Source organism: Corvus moneduloides, chromosome 1 (assembly GCF_009650955.1).
Source record: "Corvus moneduloides isolate bCorMon1 chromosome 1, bCorMon1.pri, whole genome shotgun sequence".
Lineage (NCBI taxonomy): Eukaryota > Metazoa > Chordata > Aves > Passeriformes > Corvidae > Corvus > Corvus moneduloides.
In genome coordinates this window covers 396,198-410,875 of record NC_045476.1, presented here as the reverse complement: position 1 = coordinate 410,875, position 14,678 = coordinate 396,198, and the positions used below count along the sequence as shown (strand labels likewise).

Genomic DNA, 14,678 nt, shown 5'->3' with positions numbered 1-14,678 from the left:
GGCTCCGGGAGGAGGAGGTCTGTTCATCTGACCTCTGAGAGCCGCCCAGACGCTGCGTCCCCGCTCCCGGAGTGTCGCAGCGCCGGGGTTTGTTACGGCACAGAACCAAACTCCTGGAGCTGCCGCTGATTCGGCTTTTCCAACAGCTGCAGAATTAAACATTGCGAGCTCACAGCCCGGATGCCGCGGCTGAGCTGATTTACACCTCCGAGTCCCTCATCCGGCCGGCTTCTCTCAGGCGGTTCAGTAGCAGCGCTTTGCTGCTGCGCAGAGCAGCGGAGACCCCCCTAAAACGGGGAGGGTTTGCATTGTTTTCTTCTCCTGGCAGTGCCAGCGCTCCCCAGGCCCCGAAAATGGAACCAGGGAGCTGGGAGTGGGGCGGCTGCGGAGGGTTTCAATGGGAAAACCAGAGCCAGACGCGATCATGGCTTTTAAGCGCTTTTAGTGACTTCTGCGGTTTTACACAGGAACTGAATCAACGCCCCAGGGATTGTTCCTTCTTTTTGTTTCTAATAAAGATCCGTCTGTCGCAGGTCGAACTTTCACTTTTCTTTTCACAGGAACCTGCGAACAGAAACCGATGGGGCTTTTAACCGCCCCCATAACCGCTTGTGTTATCAGTTTATTGATTTTGGTGATTTGTTCGTGTTTTCACCGAGAGCAACTTGTTGGGAGACCAAATATTAACAGGATAATGTAAACCAAACCATTTTATATGGGGTTTTTTTGGGTTTTGCTGATTTTATTTTGTCTTTTTGCTGAAAAAGAAAGAGTAACGTGAGAACAACTTTTATCTTCTGGATTTATACTTTTGTTTCAACCAAGTGAGAATCAGAAAATCCAGCCAAACTGGGAGTTGGCGCAAGAATTGATGCATATTTGGGATCGTGCAAGCATGTGTTAACCTTCCTAGTCCTGCCCAGAAGGCTTTAAATTTATGATTATTTGGGTAATTTAAAAAAAGATTTTAGTGAGTGAACGGAATGATTTTAACAAAACAAGAGAAAATACCAAATGGGGAATGGATAAAATGCAGAAAAGCCTTTTAGCAACTCTCAAGTCCTGTAACCATTTTTGGAAACACTTGTACTCCCACTAGAACGTGTCTGATGAACAGCTGGGTTTCCTGCCATGTGTCCTGAGAAAGGATCTTAATTTTACCTCAGTTCTATCTTTTCTAATTAGCATGGTGATTATAGCACTGCTCTACAGCACACGTTTCTGGATTGTGGGTGCAATTCACTGCAGCAGAATTGTAAAGGAATGGGACGGGGGCAATTAAATTGGAATTTAATTTTAAATTAAATTAATTAAAAAATGAAATTAAAAATAAAGGGGGGAAAGCAACAACTCAGTTTGAAAAGGAAATAATTTTATTTATCACCTCAACAACAGTAAAGCCACGGTTTTTGTTTTGTGGCAAAATTAAATCACAGCGTGATCTCTGACCCCTGGAGAGCAGAGGCCTAAAGCAAAAATGTGTTTGCTTGAAAATATTTTATATGAAAACGTTTTCTATTTTGTATGAGAACTTTTGTACACAAAAAATTTCCATATTGGACTCACATCCCACGGACACAGAGCTGTGGAACCTTTCACAGCTCCCTGAGCCCCTCACAGCCCCTTGAGCCCCTCACACCCCCTGAGCCCCTCACACCCCCCTGAACCCCTCACAGCCCCTGAACCCCTCACAGCCCCTTGAGCCCCTCACACCCCCTGAGCCCCTCACACCCCCCTGAACCCCTCACAGCCCCTGAACCCCTCACAGCCCCTGGATCCCTCACACCCCCCTGAGCCCCCTCACAGCTTCCTGAATCCCTCACACCCCCTGAGACCCCTCACACCCCCTGAGCCCCTCACACCCCCTGAATCCCTCACACCCCCTGGATCCCTCACAGCCCCTGGGCCCCTCACACCCCCTGAGCCCCTCACACCTCCCTGAACCCCTCACAGCCCCTGAGCCCCCTCACACCTCCCTGAACCCCTCACAGCCCCTGAACCCCTCACAGCCCCCTGAGCCCCCTCACAGCCCCCTGAACCCCTCACAGCCCCTGAACCCCTCACAGCCCCCTGAGCCCCCTCACAGCCCCCTGAGCCCCCTCACACCCCCTGAATCCCTCACACCCCCTGAATCCCTCACACCCCCCTGAGCCCTTCACACCCCCTGAGCCCCTCACAGCCCCCTGAACCCCTCACACCCCCTGAGCCCCACACACCCCCTGAATCCCTCACACCCCCTGAGCCCCCTCACAGCTTCCTGAATCCCTCACACCCCCTGAGCCCCTCACACCCCCTGAACCCCTCACAGCCCCCTGAGCCCCCTCACAGCCCCTGAATCCCTCACACCCCCCTGAGCCCCTCACACCCCCTGAGCCCCCTCACACCCCCTGAGCCCCCTCACACCCCCTGAATCCCTCACACCCCCTGAGCCCCTCACACCCCCTGAGTCCCCTCACACCCCCTGAACCCCTCACAGCCGCTGAGTCCCCTCACACCCCCTGAGTCCCCTCACACCCCCTGAACCCCTCACAGCCGCTGAGTCCCCTCACACCCCCTGAGCCCCCTCACACCCCCTGAGCCCCCTCACACCCCCTGAATCCCTCACACCCCCTGAGCCCCCTCACACCCCCTGGGCCCCTCACACCCCCTGAGTCCCCTCACACCCCCTGAGCCCCCTCACAGCCCCCTGAGCCCCTCACACCCCCTGAGTCCCCTCACACCCCCTGAGCCCCCTCACACCCCCTGAATCCCTCACACCCCCCTGAGCCCCTCACACCCCCTGAACCCCTCACACCCCCTGAGCCCCCTCACACCCCCTGAATCCCTCACACCCCCTGAGTCCCCTCACACCCCCTGAATCCCTCACACCCCCTGAGCCCCCTCACACCCCCTGAACCCCTCACAGCCCCCTGAGCCCCCTCACACCCCCTGAATCCCTCACACCCCCTGAGCCCCTCACACCCCCTGAACCCCTCACACCCCCTGAGCCCCCTCACACCCCCCTGAGCCCCTCACACCCCCTGAACCCCTCACAGCCCCCTGAGCCCCCTCACACCCCCCTGAGCCCCTCACACCCCCTGAACCCCTCACGCCTCCCTCAGCCCCTCACACCCCCTGAGCCCCTCACACCCCCTGAATCCCTCACACCCCCTGAGCCCCCTCACACCCCCTGAATCCCTCACCCCCCCTGAGCCCCTCGCAGCCCCCTGAGCCCCTCACACCTCCCTCAGCCCCTCACACCCCCTGAGCCCCTCACGCCTCCCTCAGCCCCTCACACCTCCTCAGCCCCTCACACCTCCTACCTCTCAGGATCACAAAGCACCCCATGTGCCAGAAGTCAATTTTTTGTAGTGTGCAGGACTGCCTGGTGGGACAAGAACACAGCCTGTGAATTCCTCCAGCTCTGTGCGGATGTGCTCAGAGAGACCCCTGTTTCTTGTGAACCCCCTCGAGAAACCCATTCACACCCATTCCAGTGTCAAAGACGATCGATTTTACACAAAACCCAGAAATCCCCTTGGCTGATTGAGAAAGAACCTATTTAATACGTGCTGTGTATTTTCAGGGGATACCCCTGAATGGGATTCAGCTGTGGAATACCATGGCTGATTTCAAGCCCCAAATGTGCTTGAATGACACCTGGACTTGTGCAAGGAGCAGCTCTCCTGCCCCAGCTGGATGAGCCTGGGGATGTTCCTGATTCAGGGCATTGGTCCAGGGTGGGACAGTGCTCCTGTCCCACCTTAGCCTCAGATTTTGGCCACAGTTAAATTTAAGGACTGCCTCTGGCCCACATGTTCTAATGATGGCAAATGAGGTGTCTTTGTAAAATGAATTCTTTATTAAACAGGTAGGAAATAACAGGTGAAAGATCCTAATCACAATTACTCCACAGTATAAAACTGAAGAACTACCAGTAGATTACAGCACAACATAAACAGTGCAGAGATCAAGGCCCCTGTGTTAAAGCTGGCAGAAGAACTGGCATTGATTAGGAGTCAAATGTAACTTCCCATGGAAACAAGGAGAATGTTCAGATTCCTTCATTCCTTCACTCAGCCCCTGGAGTGACCACAAAGGAAAGCACTGTCCCTGCTCAGGGGATACAGAGATATATGTACCCTGTTGTTGTAACTTTTTTTATCAGTTATCATTTTATTTATTTATTCATTTATTTATTTGTATATTTATATGTGTGTGTGTGATCCCCTGAGCAGGTCCTGTGTGGGTCACCTGAGCAGGTGACAAACAGCAGATCAGCTCCTGGGGGGTGACATTCCCTGGTACAGCAACACCAACAGGCCTTGGAAAATATCCCTTGGCAGATCCAGGCTCCCAGGAACCAGGCCGGGTTTGGGTGCAGAGAGCTCGACTTGCAGGTCCAGCAAGAGTCAAAAATGGCCTCAGGGACTGGCTGGAGTTAGAGAGGCTGTTGTAGGAGCAAGGGGATGTGGAATGTTAAATCCCACTGAAGCTGGAAGTTGTGTCACCATTCCCCAGGCAATGTCATCCACTGGAAAAGCCTGAGCCAAAATCAAAGAAGTGCTTAATGAAAGAAATGGTTAATGAAAGAAATGGTTAATGAAATAAATGGTTAATGAAAGAAATGGTTAATTAAATACCAGAAATTCCCAATCGTTCCAACGCCAGGACTGGCTCCAGGGTGTTTGTCCCAGCACCTGGCTGGGATCCACATTCTAATCCTTGGAATTCACCGTATGGGAAGAGTGGCTGATGAGAATTGGGCTGATGATTGCAACTGGATTTCTGTTTTATTGATTGGAACAGTGACTGATTGCTGTGTGATTGCCCTCTTATTGGAACAGTTATTGATTAACCTGCTATTGCAACAGTTATTGATCAATCTGCTATTGGAACAGTTACTGGTTGCTGTGTGATTACCCTGTTATTGGGATATCTATTGATTGCTGTGTGATTAATCTCTTACTGGAACAGTTATTGATTAATCTGCTATTGGAACAGTTATTGATTGCTGTGTGATTACCCTGTCGTTGTTTCTGCTCTTTCTGTCTTTTCTCTCTTTTCTGTGTACGTTCACCCCCATGGACACCCTGGGAACTGAGGAGAGGTCCCTGGAGGCCGTGTTTGACTCATGGGGTGGGGGCAGGACTTGGAGAATGCAAAGAATTGCCTCAAACCCTGCCAGAGGAGGGAGTTCCCCTGGCATAATCCACCACCGCGGGCACAGGGGGCAGACAGGAAGGCCTGAATTCCAGGTGTCAGGAAAATCCACCAACGCCAGAGGTCTGCATCCAAAAAGGAGACAGAGGAGTCCTTCAACTTTATTCAAACAAAGGGAGAGAGTCCACCGGGGCACACACCCGTGGGCTTTCTCTCCTGAGGTTTTGGAGGGCACAAACTCCCTTTTATCCCATACTCCTGGCCGTATGTTGCTCTCTTGCTTTCCCCATTGCTGAGGCACCAGGAAGGTGCAGCCTTCCCGAACCGCCTGCCCCATATCCCCCCTCGAGCCTGGCATTTTACCCCAAAGCTCAGAAGCTGAGTCTCACGCAGAGCCCTGTCTGTTTCAGGAGTCAGGCTGGCTGGGCTTGGTGAGGCACCAAAGGCACCGGCGGCATCCAGACCCATTTTGAAGACGTCAACAGCCGCGGAATTGTTTGTGAAGCCCTCGGCACACATCCTTCCTCCGCAGGCCTGCGAGATGGGAAAGGTTTGGAGATTCCGCCGTGCAGACCACGGGGGCAGCAGCAGGGAGTGCCAGGCCTGGGGAGGCAGAGCCAGCGCCCACCCGGGCAGAATTCCCAGCTGGCACACCGGGAAAGGGAGCGGGAAAGGGAGCGGGAAAGGGAGCGGGAAAGGAAACGGGAAAGGGAACGGGAAAGGGAGCGGGAAAGGGAGCGGGAAAGGGAACGGGAAAGGGAGCGGGAAAGGGAGCGGGAAAGGGAACGGGGCACCCCGAGCTGCGGGAACGACCCCGGATCCCGGGGCACCCCCAGGAGAGCCCCAGGGACCCCAGCACTGAGCGGGGACAGCGGGACAGGGCGCCTCTGGAAAATGCTCTCCTGTGCACCCGGGCTGCGGGAGAGGCACCTTTCCATGAGCAGATGCCAACATGATTCCAGTAAATGTCAACAGCAGGGAGCGGTGAGCTGGGCGAAACCAGCTCCAGGGAAGGAGGAACCTGGACAAACCCGGCCGAGCGCGGATGAGGCCTCGCGTGGGGAATTCTGGGGTTTTTAAATCCGCTTATCCCACTTTGGGGGCTTTTAAAATGACTTATCCGAGGTTTTGGTTTTTTGACTTTTAAATCCACATGTCCTGGTCTTTTTTTGGGGTCTTTAAAACTGCCCATCTCATTTTTGGGGTTTTTTTCAAATCTCTTTCCCTGGTTTTGGGGACTCTTAAAACCACTTGTCCCATTTTTTTTTTTTGGTGGCTTTAAGAACAACTTAACCCAGTTTTCATTACTTTAAATTTGGGGCTTATTTTAAAATTACTTATCCCAGGGTTTCTCACTTTTAAAATAAGTTATCCCTTTTTCTCCTCGAGCTTTTGAAACCCCTTATCCCAATTTTGGGAGCCTTTTAAAACCAGTTATACACGTTTTTGAGGATTTGAACTTTTTTGCTTTTAAAATGACTTATCCTGGGGTTTTTCCCCTTTTAAAACCTCTTATCCTGGTTTTCATCTTTTATTTTTTAATTTTAAACTGCTCACCCCATTTTGGGGGACTTTTCAAACCACTTATCCCAGTTTGTGGGGCTTTTAAAAGCACTGATCCCATTTTTAGGTTTTTAAAATTATTTATCCTGAGGCTTGGGGGCATTAAAACCCACTTTTTCTTTTAAAACCAATTATGCCCATTTTTGTGGCTTTAAATCCACATCTCCCTTTTAAAATTCCTTTTCTTTTAGAAGTGCTTATCCTGGGCTATTTTGTTTTTTAAACCATTCACCCCCTTTTTAGGGGTTTCAAAAAGACTTGCTTTGTTTTGTTTGTTTTTTTTTTTTTTTCTTTTTAAACCACTTATCCTCATTTTCGTGGCTTTTAAATTTTTGGCTTTTAGAATGACTTATCCTGGGTTTTTTGACCTTTAAAACAAATTACTCCCCCCCTTTATTTTATTTGGCATGTAAACCCACTCATCTCAATTTTGTGGGTTTTAAAAATGACGTTTTCTGTTTGGTTTTCTTTTTCCTCTTAAAACCACTTATCCCATTTTGGGCTTTAAAAACAACTTTTTTTTTTTTTTTTTTTTTTTTTAACTTTATAAATGATTAATCCCAGTTTTTTTGGCTTTAAAACTTCTACTTCTTATCTCGATTGTGTTTCTTCTGTTTTGTTTTGTTTATTAAACCACTCATCTCTCTTTTATGTCCTTTTAAAATCACTTGTCCCATTTTTGTTTTTTGGCATTTAAAAATACTTTTCCTGGAGTTCTTTGTTTTGTTTGTTCGTTGGTGTTGGCTTTTATCACTTATCCCATTATTTTAGGGGTTTTAAAACCATTTATCCCAATTTTTTTTGGCTTTAAAAATGACTTATGCCGGTGAGCTTTTGGATTTTTTTAGCGGGGGGTTGGGTTGGGTTTGGTTCTTTTTTGTTTTTAAAACCACTCATCCCATTTTTGGGGAGCTTGAAAACCAATTACCCCGATTTGGGGGCTTTAAATCCACTTATCCATTTTTTAGCTTTTAAAATTACTTATCCTGTTTTTGAGGGGCTTTAAAATCCTCTTATCCCATTTTGAGGTCCTTCAAGCCACTTAAACCAAGTTTTTGATGCTTTTAAAACTGCTCATCCCATTTTTGGAGGCTTTTAACATAACTTACCCCAGATTTTTTTGCTTTTCATATTACTTTCACTGGGATTTTTGCTTTTAAAAACACATCCCATTTTCAAAGCTTTTAAAGCCCTTTGATACATTTTTAGATGTTTTAAAACCACTTACCTTTCTTTTTTTTTCTTTAAAAAAACCACTTATTCTGGGGTTTTTGGAGTCCTTTGAAACGGCTCATACCTTTTTAGTTTATTTTTCCTTTTAAAACCAATTATTCCACTTCTGGGGAACTCTTAAAAGCACTTATCCCATGGGTTTGGCTTTAGAAATGATTTAACCTGAGCTTTTGGGGCACTTGTCCCAATTTTGGGGCCCTTTTAAAACCACTCTTCCCGGGTTTGTGGCTTTAAATCCACTTATCCCATTTATTTTTGGCTTTTAAAATTATTTTTTCCTAATTTCTGGGGGAGGGGGGTTAAACCACTTATCTCATTCTGGGGGGCTTTTAAACCAATTGTTCCTTGGTTTTGGCTTTAAAACCACTTTTTCTTTCATTTCTCTTTTCTTATAGTTTTCTTTTCTTTTCTTTTCTTTTCTTTTCTTTTCTTTTCTTTTCTTTTCTTTTCTTTTCTTTTCTTTTTTTTTTCTTTCCACTCATCCAATTTTGGGGGCTTTTAAAACATCTTACCCCTTTTTGGGGGGAATTTAAAAATCTCTTATCTTTCTTTTTTTTTTTTTTTCTTTTAAAATAACGTACCTTGAGACTTTTGGAGGGATTTAAAGCCACTCATCCTAATTTTGGGGGCTTTGAAAAACCACTTACCCCATTTTCAGGGCATTTAAAAATCATTTATCCCCTTTTTTTTTACTTTTAAAATGACTTATCCTGGGGGTTTTGGCTTTTAAAACTGCTCATCCCACTCTAGGGGGATTTAAAACACTGCAACCCATTTTTGGGGCATTTTAAAGGCTTTTCCTGTGGTTTGACTTGCTTTTGAAACAACTTATCCCCCTTTTTATTTTTTGGCTTTTAAAATCACTTATCCGATTTCGGGTTTATTTTTTGTTTTTAAAACCCGAATTTTTGGGTTTGTTAGAACCACTTAAGTTCTTTTTTGAGGCTTTTATACCGAATTATCCCTTTTTTGGGGGGCTTTAAATCTACTTATCCCGGGTTTGGGAGGGAGGGGCGGGGCCGGGGGCGGGGCCGGGGGCGCGTTGCCATGGGAACGGGATGCAGCCGTGGGGACTGGGGGGGCCAAAGACCCCTTTCCATGCGGATTTTGGGGGTCGGCGCCCCGTTCCCATGGGAATGGGAGGGCAAGGGACGCGTTGCCATGGGAACGGGATGCAGCCGTGGGGATGGAGGGGTCAAAGTCCCTTTCCATGTGGATTTTTGGGGGGGGGGGGGGCGTGTCGGGGGCGCTGTTTGGAGCCGGAGGGGCTCCGGGGGAGTCCAGAGCGCCCCCACCCCCGCACCCCCGGCAAGTCTGAGAGGCCGCGGTCTCCCGTGGGATTCTCCCGGCTCTGATCCCGCCTCGTCCCCGGAATTTGATCGCTCGGAGCCCCCCCAGCGCGGGGGGGGGGACAACGACCGGGCGGCCCCGGCGCCTTTGAGCCCCCCCCGGGTGATCATTAACCCGCGGGGGGGGCGGGTGTCGGTACCGGGACTCGGTACCCGGGCTCGGTACCGGGGGGTCCCTCCCCCGCCGCCCCCGCGTGGGCGCGATGCGGCGGAGACAGCGAAGGTGCGGATTTCGGGGGGGGGACGGGGGCTGCGGGGGCTGCAGCCCGGTTGGGACGGGGGGGACACGGGTCCTGCCGGTGGCCTTGACCCCGGGCCGCGTCGGGAAGGGGCGGCCCGCGGGCGGGGGGCGGGGAGGGGGCGGGAAGGGGGGCAGTGCCCCTGGGGGGCGGGGAGGGGGGTCAGTGCCCCCGGCGGGGGGGGCCGGAGGGGGAGTCAGTGCCCAGGGCCGGGCAGAGACCGGCAGCGCTGCTCAGATGGGGCGGCAGAGCCAGGGCAGGTGAGCGGGGGGCTTGGGGGGCTCCCTGCTGTGGTGGGGGGGCTCCTCGGGGGCTCCGACATTGGGGGTCTCCCAGGCCCACCGGGGATGTTCAGCGCTGGGATGGGGTTCAACAGCCGCCCTGAGAGAGGGTTTTCGGGGTGCTTGGGAGATCCGGGATGGGGGGAATGTTTCTGGGGGTCACCCTATGGTGTCCCCATTTTCCCGGGGGTCATCCGTGGTGTCTCTGGTTTCACTGGGGGTCACCCCGTAGTCACCCCAGTTTTGCTGGGATCGTGGCACAGCTGGAGCAGGGGGTGCTCAGCTGTGCCCCATTCCCCCTCCAGTGCTGACCCCCCTGTCCCCGTGTTGCCCAGGATGTGGCTGCTGGGGCTCCCCTGGGCGCTGGCCCTGCTGGTCACCATGGCCTCCTCCGGCCCCTCCGCGGACCCCCCGGACCCTGCGTCCATCTTTGCTGACCTGTCCCCAGAGGAGCTCCGGGCCGTGCGGACCTTCCTGATGGGGCGGCCAGAGCTGGGGCTGTCCCCGAGCCAGGGGGGGCCCCTGGCCAAGAACTCGCTGTTCCTGGTGGAGCTGCTGCCCCCCAAGAAGCGCTCGGCGCTGCGGTTCCTGGAGCACGTGGGGGCCCGGCCGCGGCGGGAGGCTCGTGCCATCATCTTCTTCGGGGCGCAAGCGGAGCCCAACATCACCGAGCTGGCCGTGGGGCCTCTGCCGCGCCCCAGCTCCTACCGGGTGCTGGGCTTCAAGGGGGGCCGGGCCGTGCCTTTCTCGGCGCGGCCGATGACGCGCTTGGAGTACGAGCTGCTGTACGAGGCGCTGGTGGCTGCCATGGCCCCGCTGGAGCCGCTGCTGCGCGAGGTCACCGGCTTCGGCTTCCAGAACTGCTCCGAGCGCTGCCTCACCTTCTCCGACATCGCCCCGCGTGGGCTGGGCCCCGGCGAGCGCCGCACGTGGCTGGTGATCCAGCGCTTCGTGGAGGGCTACTTCCTGCACCCCGCGGGGCTGGAGGTGCTGCTGGACCACCAGGACCCCGACCCGCGGCGCTGGGCCGTGCGGCAGCTCTGGTACAACGGGCGGTACTTCGCCAGCGTGCGGGAGCTGGCCGAGAGCCACGCACGGGGGACGCTGCCCCTGGCCCGCCTGCCCGAGCCCCCCGCCCGCCACCTCTTCTCCAGCTACGAGCCCCGCGGGCGCTTCGCCAGCGGGACCCCCACCGAGGTGCACGGCGCCAAGGTGTGCGAGCCGCAGGGCCGGCGCTACCGGCTGCGCGGGAACCGGCTGGAGTACGGCGGCTGGAGCCTGGCGTTCCGGCTGCGCTCCTCCGCCGGCCTGCAGCTCTTCGACGTGCGCTTCGGCGGCGAGCGCGTGGCCTACGAGCTGAGCGTGCAGGAGGCCATCGCCTTCTACGGTGGCCACTCGCCGGCCGCCATGCAGACCAAGTACATGGACGCCGGCTGGGCCATGGGCGCCTCCAGCTACGAGCTGGCGCGCGGTGTGGACTGCCCCGAGACTGCCACCTTCCTGGACGCCCACCACCTCCTGGACGCCGACGGCCCCGTGCGCTTCCGCCACGCCCTCTGCGTCTTCGAGCTGCCCACGGGTGTCCCCCTGCGCCGCCACTTCGACAGTGACTTCCAGGGCGGCTTCCACTTCTACGCGGGGCTGGAGGGACGGGCGCTGGTGCTCAGGACCACCTCCACTGTCTACAACTATGACTACATCTGGGACTTCCTGCTCTACCCCAACGGCGTCCTGGAGGCCAAGGTCCACGCCACCGGCTACATCCACGCCACCTTCTACACGCCGGAGGGCCGGCGCTACGGCAGCCGCGTGCACAGCCACCTCCTGGGCAACATCCACACCCACCTGGTGCACTACAAGGTGGACCTGGATGTTGCAGGTGAAGGGCCCCGACAGCTCCTGACACCCCCTGGCCATGGGGAGGGCGCTGGGAGAGAGGGGCTGGACCCACGGAGGGTTCCGGCGGCTGGGGTGCCTTGTTCCCGGAAGGGTGGTATCACCTGGCCATCACCCAGACCCTCAGATGATGATCCCCCTCCGTGGTGGCATCTCTGCAGCATCACATCCCTCCATGGTGGTGGAATCTCCCAGCCCTGGTGACATCTGGGGTTCCAGCCCTCTATGGTGGTGGCATCTCTGCAGGGTCCCAGCCCCCCATGGGTGATGGCATCTGCCTGGGGTCCCAGCCCCTCATGGTGGCATCTCTGTGGAGTCCCAGTTCCCCAGGGTGATATTTCCCAGGCCACATCCATAGTAGCATCTCCTGGTGTCCCAGCCCTCCATGGTGGCATCTCCTCAAAGGCCCTTCTCTCCACGCTGGCATCTCAAACTGCATCCCAGCCCTCCATGGCGGCTTGTTTGTGGGGTCAGTCTTCCATGGTGGTGGCATCTCAGCCCTCCATGTTGGCATCTCCACGGGGTCCCAGACCACATCCATGGTGACATCCCTGCAGTGTTCCACCCCTCCACGGTGGCACCTCCGCCGTGTCCCACCCCCACACTGGGGGTCTGTGCCACTGCACCTCCTCCACCGACACCCCGTCCCCGCAGGCTCCGGGAACAGCTTCGAGACGATGGACATTCGCTTCGAGAACATCTCCAACCCCTGGAGCGCGGGGGCGCGCGTGGTGCAGCCGTGGCTGCACCGGGAGCCGCGGCGCCGGGAGCGCGAGGCCGTGCTGCCGCTGGGCCGCCCCGCGCCGCGGTACCTGCTCTTCTCCAACCCACGCCGGCGCAACCGCTGGGGCCACCGCCGCACCTTCCGCCTGCAGCTCAGCTCCCACGCCGGGCCCGTGCTGCCCCGTGGGTGGCGCGAGGAGCGCGGTGTCACCTGGGCCAGGTGGGGCACGAGGGGTTCCACGGCGTGGGGAGGGGGCTGCACGGGGACTCCAGCATCACCAGAGGTGTGCTGAGGCACCGGCATCGCCCGTGGGGGCATGGTGTCCTTCCCCTGGTCACACCTTCCTGTGGTGGCACCTCTCCCTGCTGGCACCTCCCCATCCTGCCCCGGAGCTGGAGTAGGTCTTTGGGACCCTGGGAACCTCCAGACCTGACAACGCCCTTGGAGCTGGGGAAGCCCCTTGGGAGCTGGAGAACCCCATGGGGGTTTGGGACACCCTGGAGCTGAGGGGGCTGCTGGAGCTGGGGAACCCCTGGAAGTTGAAGAGTCCCTGGGAGTCTGGAAACACTGTGGGAGATGAGGAAGCCCTGGAACTAGGGACCTCCTCAAGATCTGGGGAGCCTCCCAGACCTGGGGACCTTCCAGGGTTGGGAAACCCCTTGGGAGCTGGGGAGTCCCTCAGGAGCTGAGGTGCGCACAAAGCTGGGGACCCCCGGGCCCCTCACCAGCCCTGTGTCCCCTTGATGTGACTGGGCCATGGGTGGCACAGTGGGGTGACAAGGGCAGGGGTGGGACAGGGATCCCCCTGCCCCCGGGCTGACCCCGCCCCTCACTTGTCCCAGGTACCACCTGGCCGTGACACGGCGCCACGAGAACGAGCCAAGCAGCAGCAGCATCTACACCCAGAACGACCCCTGGGACCCCCCGGTCACCTTCGAGAACTTCATCCGCGACAACGAGACCATCGAGGACCAGGTGACACCGGGCACACGGGGCTGGTGGCTGCTGAGGGGCCTGGGGCGTTTCCATCTCCAGAGGGGGGCCCATCTCCAGGGTTTCCCCAGCTCCAGAGGGTCTCCCCAGCTTCCACAGGGTTCCCCAATGGGAGGGAGTCCCCAGTTCCTGAGGGTATCCCCATCTCCCACTGGTTTCCTCAGCACCCGTGGGGGGGACCCTGGTGCCACTGACACTGCGGTGTGTCCCCCCAAGGACCTGGTGGCCTGGGTGACTGTGGGCTTCCTGCACGTGCCCCACGCCGAGGACATCCCCAACACAGCCACCCCTGGCAACGCCGTCGGCTTCTTCCTGCGCCCCTTCAACTTCTTCAACGAGGACCCGTCGGTGGCATCGCGAGCCCCGGTCATCGTGCGGCCACTGGACCCTCCGAGCTGCTCCCGCCTGGAGATCCGGCGCTGGACCCCGCCCAGCCCCGGCGCCTGCGTTCACCCCGAGCCCTTCACCTATAACGGCACCTACCGCCTGGTGTGACCCGGGGACATGGGGACACTGAGCTAGGGCATGGGCCCTGTGCTGCGGGACAGATGCAGCAGAGCCACCTCCCCTGGCCACCTCCCCTGGCCCCAGCACCGCGGGGACACCGGTGCCATCAGGGCGTGGGACTTGTCACACCGTGTCACATGCTGCCACATACCAGGCCCAGTAAAGGCGGTGTCACCTCCTCTGACCCCAGCACCGGCACTAGCACCATGTGGGACACCAGTGGCACTGGGACACTGGGGTGTGGGATGTGTCACACTGTGCCACATGGCACCATGTGCCACCTGTCAGGCTCAGTAAAGGCGAAGCCAACCCTTCCACCCCCATGTGGGTCACCGGTGCCACCAGGGCACTGGGCTGTGGGACGTGTCACACAGTGCCACACGGTGCCATGTGCCAGTAAAGGCAATGTCACCTCCTCTGATGCTGGCACCGGCACCATAAGGACACTGGTACCACCAGGACACCATGGCATGAGTCATGTCACACTGTGCCACGCGGTACCACCTGTCGGGCTCAGTAAAGGTGATGCCACCCCTTCTGCCCCACAGGGGACCCCAGTGTCACAGGGACACCATGGTGTGGGACATGTCACATGATGCCACGTGCTGGGCTCAGTAAAGGTGATGTCACCTCGTCTGTCCCCGTCTCTGCCAATGCTGTGACCACCAGGATGCCCCAACCTGTCCCCACCTGTCACGATGTCTAGTCACGGTGACATCCGAGGTCACTGTGCCTCCCCCCACCTCCCAGG

At 56.0% G+C, this 14,678-nt stretch overlaps 1 protein-coding gene across 2 annotated transcripts; it reads left to right on the top strand.

Moving 5' to 3' along the window:
- The first annotated feature begins 9,475 nt into the window (after window positions 1–9,475).
- AOC1 (amine oxidase copper containing 1) lies at window positions 9,476–14,563 on the top strand. 2 transcript variants are annotated; one of them, XM_032098466.1, is made up of 5 exons: window positions 9,476–9,510; window positions 10,143–11,686; window positions 12,358–12,646; window positions 13,270–13,402; window positions 13,637–14,563. In XM_032098466.1, exons 1-5 carry the CDS (start codon window positions 9,491–9,493, stop codon window positions 13,913–13,915), a joined length of 2,265 nt encoding a protein of 754 aa, XP_031954357.1. In that variant the 5' UTR covers window positions 9,476–9,490; the 3' UTR covers window positions 13,916–14,563. The 2 variants fall into 2 exon arrangements, with proteins under 2 accessions (XP_031954357.1, XP_031954267.1); XM_032098376.1 differs by lacking the exon at window positions 9,476–9,510 and adding an exon at window positions 9,694–9,786.
- Window positions 14,564–14,678: the final 115 nt, after the last annotated feature.

Bases quoted from the DNA above. Each gene is read 5' to 3' on its own strand.
- AOC1 (XM_032098376.1), top strand. From the start codon at position 9,764: ATGGGGCGGCAGAGCCAGGGCAG. The intron at 11,687-12,357 runs GTGAAGGGCCCC...CCGTCCCCGCAG, and splicing joins GGTGGACCTGGATGTTGCAG to GCTCCGGGAACAGCTTCGAG. The intron at 13,403-13,636 runs GTGACACCGGGC...TGTCCCCCCAAG, and splicing joins ACGAGACCATCGAGGACCAG to GACCTGGTGGCCTGGGTGAC.